At 39.0% G+C, this 10,767-nt stretch overlaps 1 protein-coding gene across 2 annotated transcripts; it reads left to right on the top strand.

The window, feature by feature from the left end:
• Positions 1-317: 317 nt before the first annotated feature.
• si:dkey-229e3.2 (uncharacterized) lies at positions 318-9,654 on the top strand. 2 transcript variants are annotated; one of them, XM_026934496.3, is made up of 5 exons: positions 318-3,694; positions 4,671-4,822; positions 5,072-5,204; positions 5,462-5,530; positions 7,508-9,652. In XM_026934496.3, exons 1-5 carry the CDS (start codon positions 3,470-3,472, stop codon positions 7,625-7,627), a joined length of 699 nt encoding a protein of 232 aa, XP_026790297.3. In that variant the 5' UTR covers positions 318-3,469; the 3' UTR covers positions 7,628-9,652. The 2 variants fall into 2 exon arrangements, with proteins under 2 accessions (XP_026790297.3, XP_034164274.2); XM_034308383.2 differs by lacking the exon at positions 5,462-5,530 and having other exon boundaries at positions 7,508-9,654.
• The last annotated feature ends 1,113 nt before the right edge of the window (positions 9,655-10,767 follow it).

Below are 10,767 nucleotides of genomic sequence, written 5' to 3'. Positions count from 1 at the left end.
CTGTGGAACAAGCCCATGCAAAGCTTTAAAAACAAATAATAAAATTTTAAATTCAATGCGGAAATTGACTGACAGCCAGCATAGAAAGCCATTTGCCATTTGTGTATTTGCAGCCCCAAATAAAGGGAACTACAGTAGTCCAACCGTGATGTTATAAATGTGTGAATTACAGTTTCCAGATCCTGCTAAGATAGCATCTTCTTGATTTTAGCAATAGATCTCAACTGAAAGAAGCTGCTTTTTACAACAGCACTAATCTACTTATCAAAACACAATGAAGGATCTAGAATAACACCAAAGTTTGACATAAGTTTGACATAATCACACACATTGGAAGATAGCGTACCTAACTGATTAACAATACCAGCAGATGAGACTGGTGGACCAAAGATGATTATTTCAGTTTTATCACTATTTAGCTACAAAAACTTCATGTCCATGCTGCATTTAATGTCATTAAAATGTTCAAATAGATTTGACACCGAACAGCACTGAACACCAAACACCAAATATGTAGGCCTTCCCCAAACTGTTGCCGCAAAATTGAAACCACGCAATTGTCTAGAATGCCTTTGTTTGCTGTAGATCTAAGATTTTTCTTACTGGGAACTAAGGGGCCCAAATCTGTTCCAGCATGACAATGCCCCTGTGCACAAAGCGAAGACATGGTTTGCCAAGGTTGGAGTGGAAGAACTCAGCTGACCTGCACAGAGCCCTGACCTCAACCCCACTGAACACCATGCTCCAAAATCTAGTGGAAAGCCTTCTCAAATGACTGGAGGCTGTTATAGCAGCAAAGAGGGGATCACATTTGGAATGGGATGTTCAACAAGCACAAGACGGTCAAGTGTCCACATGCTTTTGGCATTATGTGTATTAGTTGTTACTAGGAGTAAGGAAGTGCTGTATTTATGGCAGAGGGGTCTAGACTTGGATTTTTCTAAAGCTGCTTTATCAGCATACATTAATGGCAGAAATAAGATTACATTAAAATAAGGATTACAGTATATAAGTCTTGATTTTGCAATATTTAAAAAACTATGATAAGTGATAAGACTATCTGATTTGGTTCATTCTGATTCTCTACTACTTCTTGGTGCTTCTGTACTTAACCCACCTTCTGATGTTGTGGTCCCATATGGATGCCTGTCCTGTGCTTATCCCAGGACTCCTAGTCACAATGTGTTCATACTGAACATCCGGTTAGTAGTATTGTTTGGCTTTATAGTGTGTGGTATAGTTGATAGCATAGCCACCTCACACCTCACTGTCTGTGCAGTGTTTGGCATGTTCTCCCCATGTCCATGTGGGATTCCTCCAGGTTCTCCTGTTTTCTCTCACCTGCCAAAGATACACTATATGGCCAAAGGTTTGTGGATACCTGACCATCACATTTATATGTGCTTTTTTGGACATCCTGTTCCAGATTTATTCCCCCTTTGCTGTTATAATAATCTCCGCTCTTCTGGGAAGGCTTTCCAGTAGATTTTGAAGCAAGGCTGTGTTCATTCAGCCATAAGAACATTAGGGAAGTCAGGCACTGATGTCGGGTGAGGAGGCATGTTGGCATTCCCATTCAACCCAAAGGTGTCCATTGGGTTTGAGGCCAGGGTTCTGTCCAACCTTGGCAAACCGTGTCTTCATGGACCTCACACTGTGCACAGGGGCATTATCATGCTGGAAATTGTAATGCTACACCATACAAAGACATCCTATACAATTGTCTGCTTCCAACTTTGTGACAACGGTTTAGGGAAGCCCCAGAATCAGGCAAGTCAAACATCCACAAACTTTTGGCCATATTGTCTAGGTGGACTGCCTACTCTAGGCATGAATGTGTGTGCATGGTGTCCTCTGATGGACTGACGTCCCATCCATGGTGTGTCTCTCCTCATGCCCAGTGTTCCCGGCATAGAACTCCAGACCCACCACCACCACCCTGACCAAGATAAAGCAATTACTGAAGATAAAAGAATGAATGAAAAATCATTTTAAAGAGAGCAAATCTGTTTGCTCAAAACATTCTCAAAACAAATGTTTCTGTTTCTGGAAATTCACACAACTCCCTAAATAGTAATAATGATTTGTATGGGTACACCTTATGTAATACCATTTAGAAAATGTCAGTGAAGCAAAGGAGGGGACTGATCCTTTACATACCTGTGCTAGGTGTGTGTGTGTGAGTGAGTGAGAGAGAGAGAGAGAGAGAGAGAGAGAAAGATTGATTTGCGCTCATCCTGTGCTCCTCCTGTTTGCGTCAGAGGCTCACCGGTGCGGAAGCATTTAGTCAGAACATCGCACACCTGTGTGTTAATCCTCAGCGGCAAAAAAAAAAAAAAAGTATGTACACTGTTTTCTTTTATGTTTTCAGAAATTTAACAATATCATCTTGTATATGATATCATCTTGTATATGCTTAGTGATATTTCCTGCAGTTTAGACTCTGATAGGAACTGATACTTGACTCTAGAGTCCCAGTTTCTTAGAAAATGATAAGGTGCTGCTAATGAATTAAAGCTCACACTAGTACAGGAGAAACCTGGTGCTCAGGAGTAAGATATCACCTGGCTCACTATTAAACTGCAAATCAAGCTTTAAAATAAATAAATAATGAAGTTAATATATTTAACAGCTTAGACAAATGTTACACAAACGACAGTAAACAGATTAAGTGGCAGCTGTCAGTGAGAGGCGCGTCTGCGCATGTCTGTGTTTCTACATTTTCTTTGCACAATATCACTGATCTGAGGTCATTTTCAGGTGAAATGCTAAGACTTTATCTGTTCAAAAGATCAGACTAGAGAAAGCGAAAGTGTGCTTGAGTTACCAGGCAAAAAAAAAAAAAAAAACACCTCTTTTCCTTCAGCCCTGAGTATTTGTATGTGTAATATGCAGATTTAAGATGTCATCAAATTCAATTATCGCAGCATAATTTCTAAACAAAACCCAAGATATGATGTAAATGTATATGTTCATGTAAAATTATTTCATTAGGCTGTGTGAACTCCAGCATGTCCTTCACTCTCTCCATCTTCTTCTGTCTTCTATTCCAGGAAATTCGACCTTAACACAGAAAACTCATTGCAGGAGCTCATACAGTCAGAGGAAGCAACTGTTTGGCTTCATGTGTTCAGATGAAACACAATGGCAACTTCCTGTTTTCTTGCTACTCAAAAGAACTTCCCACAACATCTGACACGTGTATAGTCACCAAAAATAAAAGACGTGAGTTAAAGAACTGAGGTCTAGCCTTCACAATGAGGAGTTTTGACTGAAAACATAAGCATGTACTAATCACAGCGGAGTTGTTTATATAGTTGCTGAAAGATTAGAAGGACTATGAGGGAGGAGATATGATAAAGTCAGCTGCTACTGCCAGCAAAGCTTGAAGACGCCAGTGGATTATTTTACCTGCTTTAAGCTGTGCATTAGATTTTTATTGCACAGATTAGATGAAAGAGGTGTGTCTATGAAGTGTGAGTGTGCAGCGATGGAGAACCTTAGTGAAGATGGCTTTGAGAGATGTGAACAGTTTGGGGACTGGTCCACCTGCAGCTCTGAGCACTGGGATGAGGATCACAGGGACAGCAGTGGCTTTGGGGACTGGACTAGTTTTAAAGAAGATCTCAGTGAAGAGAGTGATTCTGCAGACTTGTCGTCTCAGGAAGGACAAATTTCTGGTCATGAACACAAGGTAATTTTTTATACTTCAACTATGATGTGTGACATGTTTGGCAACTAAATGGAAGCTCTTTCTTCATCTTTATAGTTGTGATCAATATGACTTGTAAAGTTCTTTTCATGCATACAAATTTGCCAGTAAATTTCTAATATGTTACAAGAGTTCTGTGGATATTTTGGGGTTTGGAAAGGAGAATGCACTGGGGAGAAACTTCTGTTTTTCTGCCTATGCTACAGTAAACACACCAACATCCATTACAGTTGCATTTGTAAATGCCACTAAATATAGTTACACACCCAGAACTCAGTGTGAATCAGTGTTCTTATTGAAAATGCAATCTTTTAAAAAATTTAAGTAAAATAAATGATAAATGTAGATGTAGAACCCGTTTGATAAGCTAAGAAGCCTTAACTGTGCAAACAGTCCTGATTGTTGGTTTTGATATTAATCTAGTGATGAATTAAAGTAGAACAGTACTCTAACAGTACTGAGTGTGTGAAAATGTACAGGACAATATGAGAACATTGTCTCTGGTGTTTAGGTTACATGCAAAGCAACAACTTATAATCACAGTAGTAATTCTTGGGAAGTGAAAATCTCTGGAGAAGTACACGAACCATCAAGCCGAAAGTTTCATTTAGAGTTAGTGTATTTTAGTGTATTTTAATATTGGGATTCTTAGTAGAATCCTTTTAGAAAACTAGAACTATTAACTATCCAAAGCATTAAAAATTTTTTCCCTTATCCCTTGAGTGTTTTTTTTTTCTAATAGATTAATTTTATTCACTACTTCTACAATTATGGGGAAAATTCTTCAGACCCATAAAAATACTGATAAATGCTATATTATTTTTATTGCTATCTGAAAATGAAACTCAAGTATTAAAAAGGTGACTACACCTAAACTTCTCCATGTACAGTGATCTAAATCAAAGTGCATGGAAAAATGTTTTGACTACTGAAGAGCTTAAAGCGTGTGTATGTGCAGGTAGAGAGAGGTGATGAGCCCTGGACTGTGATCCATGATTGCTTTCATTTTGAGGAGATGGTGAGAGATACAGACATGATGGATGTCCTGCCACTGTCACAGCTACTGCACATCTCCACACACACACCTCCTCTGCCAGCAGTACTATTAAGGTGAGACATGACATGTTATGAGAAAAGCTGAAAAATATTTTCAACTAATGGAATGTATGTTGTGGACGATCTGGGACAAAATCCTGGCCACAAAATTTATCTGCTTGGCGGCTTGCAGTGTAAGACATTTTACACACACTGCATGTTTGGAACACTCTGTCGTTCACTTCAATCCACCAGTGATTATTTACAAACCACAAACAGGACATACATTTGTAATATCTGTGTTTTGTTTCTGTCTCGGTCCAGAAAGGGTGCCAGCTTTTACCACCAGCTGTTGTGTGAGCCGAAGTCTCCAAGCATCACGGGTTCTAAACCCAACTTGCATTCCCACAAGCAGCTCATTGACACACTACAGCTCAAACAATCCAACACTTTGCAGGTAAGCAAAGTACAGACACATTTACAACTGTTAAATTGTTGATATCTGATACAATAATAATAATAATAATAATATCTGTAAAGGTTTGGATTAATATGGCAAACATGCAACCTACTAAGACCAGACAGGATGCAATTTATGCAGAAAAATTGATGATTTTGGAAGAGAAAATGAAAATTTTTCTAGGTTATTCTAGAGCACTAGGGGGTGCAAGTAGATTAACTGAAGTAAGCAGCCATTGGTTATTACATTTGCAGAACAGAGATTTACCTCACCTTGGGTTTGAGAAGCCTGAAAGTTCCTCTTCTGCTCTCATTCAAACTAAGGTAGGTTTGTGTTTTTGAAGAGATACAATGGATGTAAAAAAAAAAAAAAAAGTCTACACACCTGCGTTAAAATGGCAGGTTTTTGCAAAGTAAAAAAAAAATGAAACCAAGATAAATCATGTCAGAACTTTTTCCAACCTCAGTTTGAAATTACAATATATAAAAATTAAGTGAAAAACAATCAGAAACATTTTAGGGAAAAATATGAAAAATGAAAAAGTTACAATAACCCGGTTGCATAAGTGTGCACACCTTTTTATAATTGGGGATGTGGCTGTGTTCAGAATGAACCAATCACATTCAATCTCATGTTCAAAAGTAATTATCATACAGCTGTCATCAATGAAATTATTCTGATTAATCCCAAATAAAGACCAGCTGTTTCTGTAGGATTTTCCTCACATCTTCTTGGTTTCATCCAACTGTTTAAGCCATGGTCTGGAAAGAGCTTACAAAGTATGCATGATATCTCACTTGTCGAAAGGTATCAATCAGGAGAGGGTATAAAATATTTTCCAAAACATTAGATGTACCATGGAACACCATGAAGGCCATCATCAACAAATAAAGAAAATGGAGCACCACAGTGACATCAACAAGAACAAGATGTCCCTCCAAAATTTACAAAAGGACAAGACAAATACTTACCAGGGAGGCTGCCAAGAGACCAAAGGCAACAGTAAAAGAGCTGCAGGAATATCTGCAACAATCTCTAATATTCTTCACATGTCTGGGCTATGGGGTAGGTTGTCTAGATGGAAGCTCTTTCTCACAAAAAACATCCAAGCCTGACTAAATCACCCCAAACCATGTGGCAAAATGTGTTATGGTCTGTTGAGACCAATTCCAAAAGGTATAATAATTCCATAATTCCAAAAGGTATGTTTGATGCAAAAAAAGTACATCACCAAAACAACACCATACCCACGGTGAAGCATGGTGGTGGCAGCATCATGCTTTAGGCCTGCTTTTCTTCAGCCAGAACTCGGGCTTTTATCAAGGTGGAGGGAATCATGAATAGCTACAAATACCAGTCGATTTTAGTGCAAAACCTTCAGGTGTTTGCTAGTAAGCTGAAGATGAAAAGGAATTTCACCTTTCAGCACAACAATGACCCAAAGCACACACCCAAATCAACAAAGGAATGGCTTAACCAAAAGAAGATCAATGTTTTTGAATGGCCGAGCCAGAGTCCAGACCTGAATCCAACTAAAAATCTGTGGGGTGACCTGAAGCTGGCTGTGCACAGGAGATGCCCTTACAATTTGATGGATCTAGAATGTTTTTGCAAGAACGATTGAGAAAGCATTGCCAAGTCAAGACGTGCAACGCTGATAGACTCTTAGCCAAAACACTGAGTGGTGTAATATAATCAGAAGGTGCTTCAGCAAAGTATTAGTTTAGGAGTGTGCACACTTATGCAACCAGGTTATTGTTTTTATTTTGTTTTTATTTTTCCTTTTTTTTCCTGAAAAAGTTTCTGATTGTTCTTCACTTTATTTGTATACTTTACAATTTCACATTAAAGGTGGAAAAAGATCTGACATGATTTATCTTAGTGTCATTCTTTTACTTCACAAAAACCTGCCATTTTAACAGGTGTGTGTAGACTTTTTATATCCACTGTAACAATGGGTCTTTACAGTGGCACGTACTGTACACATACATATACAGTGGCAAGTACATAACACAGTAACAAACTAAAAATGCAATAGTAAAATAGAAAACACAACAAAACCAAAAACAAACAGCAGCAAAATTCAGAAACACACCAGTAAGCCTAAAAACACAACAGCAAGATACACAACAAAACCAAAAACAAACAACAAACTGAGAAACACAGCAGTTTAAAAAAATTGAATTTATTGTAGTGTTGTTCGTGGTTTTGTATTTGTGTTCTGGTTTGATAATGTGCACTTACAGGCAACTATAAATTCTGGCTGAAAGTAAACTCTTGTCCTGTATTTGTGTGTGTAGCTAACAGCACCCACGTGGTGTCAGAATTCACCTGGATTCTTCTACCAGATCTCTCGCCAGTGGCTCAGCCAGTACAGTTTGAGACTACAGGATCATCAGGACAAGAAAGACTTGCTGTAATGACACACACTGCCTACTGCAGTAAAACACTAATATTCTGTCCACAGAATAACATCAGTCTTTCTGATAATAGAGAAAATATCAACACATTAACACTAACACAGAAAAAGACCTTTTTTTGTTGAGCTTCACACATTAGAAGTAAGTGTTACAAGGGCTTGAGAATATTCTGAATGCAAAATAAATTGACTCTGTGTATACATCCATTATGCTTGATCCAAAAAATATCATAGTTAACAACCAAATTAAGTCCAGAATTAGGCAAAAATATATATAAACTGTGTCTGAGGCAATAAAATAAAGTGTTTACAGAGCAAGTTTCTACAAATCTGTTCTGAAACAGGGACGTCCTGTAAGTTTTTTCACTGACTCCCTTTAAGTAATCTGGAGAAACCTGGAGCTTTAGTGGCTAATTGCTTTTGCAGATCAGTCCAAAAGTATTGCCTACCCGTTTTTTAGGTTTACACCAACAGTTCCTTGTCATCCTGCTTGTCAACACCAAGACTGGGAAATTTAGGCTATCAATATCTCACCATCAGCTTTTCCACTGTTGTACTTTCAGTACATTTTGCATCATATGGAAACATTTCTACCTCACTGTCAGACATATTTATTTACATGTGAAACCAAGTAGTGGAAATGGAAGCTGTAAATACATGCTTGAACAACCCTAGACATGAATTGTATATTAGTAGAAAACTAGTTGTCAAGACTCTCCATAATTAATAGTTAAATTTTTCTGCAGTGGTAGCTCGTCAACAGGCAAGTGAGGCAGAGCTTCAATTATATCAGTCATTCAGTAAATGTTAATCTTCATAAATTTCAACTTGGTGTTCAGAAAATGGGACCTGCAGCAAGCTCCAATAGAGGCCCATAGTGGCAGGGATCGCTCTGCACCAAGCTCACTCTATGAGCAGTTTCACTGGGGTAGGAGCAGTGGACAGACAGTTAATAACACTTAAATTTGTTTTGAATTCCAGCCTGTAAGGAGTCAATTTAGTCAATTTAGTTTTTAATTAGATATTTATTCATCATATATCAAATTAATCAAGTGCTGGCAGTTTGTCTGTAATCTACTGAACCATTTCTATTGTAAGATGTATTGCAAAGATGTATTGGGAGAGGGAAAGAGGGATTATGGAGTGGATATATCTGTACATCAAAAATATGTGTGAACTACTTGTTTGCCACACAGAGGCTGAGAAGAATGCCCCCTTTCCATTTCCTGATTTTTTGGGGGCTAGCTTCAGGCCTTTTGTGTGTTTTTGAGATGTAGATGGGCTGAATTTTTTATTTTTTTTGGCTGAAACCTGTCAACCTGGTTATTGACATTTCCTTAAACACAGCTGAACAAATGTATGTCTAAAATCACTCAACATGGGCCACTAGACTGTATGCTGGATGCCTGTATGTTGCTGACTCTCAACTGCCTATTACACCCTTACTAAAAAAATTCACTACATAGTAGCCTATAGCATGAGTGTGATTAGCCTCTCAACTGAATTTTGTTTGAGGCTATGTGGTTATTAATGTTGTCCTGTCCCACCAAAATCTCTGCTCAAAGCCATTGCATTTTTTGGTAAGCATGTCAAAATACCGATTAATGATTCACAAAATGCCCTAAAGCATATCACTGTTTTTATGCTCCCAGTATTAGGTGTTGGAAGAGGAGATAGCTCCAGAAAAATAAAACATTTGAATTGAATGAACTGAATGGATTATTTTGTTTTAATATTAAAGTATTATGTAACTACAGTACAAGCAGCACTTTTTCCACACTATGTGCTATTTGACATATAAATACGAATTTATTAAACACTAAATACATTGAACATACCTTATGTACACCGATCAGACATAACATTATGACCACTGACAGGTGAAGTGTATAATATTGTAACATAAAGGTTGTAACATAACAACCCTGTTAAGGGTTAAGATATATTAGGCAGCAAGTGACCAGTCGGTTCTCAAAGTTGATGTGTTGGAAACAGGAAAAATGGGCAAGCGTAAAGATTAGAGAGACTTTGACAAGGGCCAAATTGTGATGGCTAGATGACTTGGTCAGAGCATCTTTAAAACGGCAGGTCTAGTGGGGTGTTCCCGGTATGCAGTGGTTAGTACCTACCAAATGTGGTCCAAGGAAGGACAACCGGTGAACTAGCTACAGGGTCATGGGGGCCCAAGGCTCACTGATGTGCGTGGGAAGTGTGACTAGAAGGCTAGTCCGTCTGGTCTGATCCCACAGAAGAGCTACTGTAGCACAAATTGCTGAAAAGTTAAAGCTGGCTATGATAGAAAGGTGTCAGAACACACAGTGCATCACAGCTTGCTGTGTATGTGGTGTGTAGCCACAGACCTGTCAGAGTGCCCATGCTGACTCCTGTCCACCACCGAAAGTGCCTACAATGGACAGGTGAGCATCAGAATTGGACCATGGAGCAATGGAAGAAGGTGGCCTGGTCCGATAAATCACATTTTCTTTTACATCATGTGGATGGCCGGGTGCGTATGCATCATTTACCTGGGGAGGAGATGGCACCAGCATGCACTATGGGAAGAACGCAAGCTGGCGGAGGCAGTGTGATGCTCTGGGCAATGTTCTGCTGGGAAACTTTGGGTCCTGGCATTCATGTGGACGCTATTTTGACAAGTACCACCTACCTAAACATTGTTGCAGACCAGGTACACCCCTTCATGGCAACGGTATTCCCTAATGGAAGTGACCTCTTTCGGCAGGATAATGCGCACTGCCACACTGTAAAATTGGAACATGACAAAGAATTCAAGGTGTTGACTTGGCCTCCAAATTCCCCAGATCTCAATCCAATAGGGTGTGCTGGCCATCACGTCCAATCCATGGAGGCCCCACCTCGCAACTTACAGGACTTAAAGGATCTGCTATTAACGTCTTTGTGCCAGATACCACAGCACACCTTCAGGGATCTAGTGGAGTCCATGCCTCGACAAGTCAGGGCTGTTTTGGCAGCAAAAGGGGGACCAATACAATATTAGGCAGGTGGTCATAATGTTATTGCTGATCAGAGTATATAGGTGAAAATGTCAGTTTACACAAGTGAGGCGTTAAAGACAAGTCAGACTGATCTGATATACTGTATATTTGCTTCATATATATTAGC

This window comes from Pangasianodon hypophthalmus, chromosome 10, assembly GCF_027358585.1.
Source record: "Pangasianodon hypophthalmus isolate fPanHyp1 chromosome 10, fPanHyp1.pri, whole genome shotgun sequence".
Taxonomy (NCBI): Eukaryota; Metazoa; Chordata; class Actinopteri; order Siluriformes; family Pangasiidae; genus Pangasianodon; species Pangasianodon hypophthalmus.
The sequence above is the reverse complement of the archived record's forward strand: the minus strand, read 5'-3'. Positions and strand labels throughout refer to the sequence as shown.

Excerpts from the sequence above, each read along its gene's own strand:
- si:dkey-229e3.2 (XM_026934496.3), top strand. The coding sequence starts at position 3,470 with ATGAAGTGTGAGTGTGCAGCGATGGAGAACCTTAGTGAAGATGGCTTT. Across the intron at positions 4,823-5,071 it reads CTGCCAGCAGTACTATTAAG|AAAGGGTGCCAGCTTTTACC; the intron begins GTGAGACATGAC and ends GTCTCGGTCCAG. Across the intron at positions 5,205-5,461 it reads AACAATCCAACACTTTGCAG|AACAGAGATTTACCTCACCT; the intron begins GTAAGCAAAGTA and ends TTACATTTGCAG.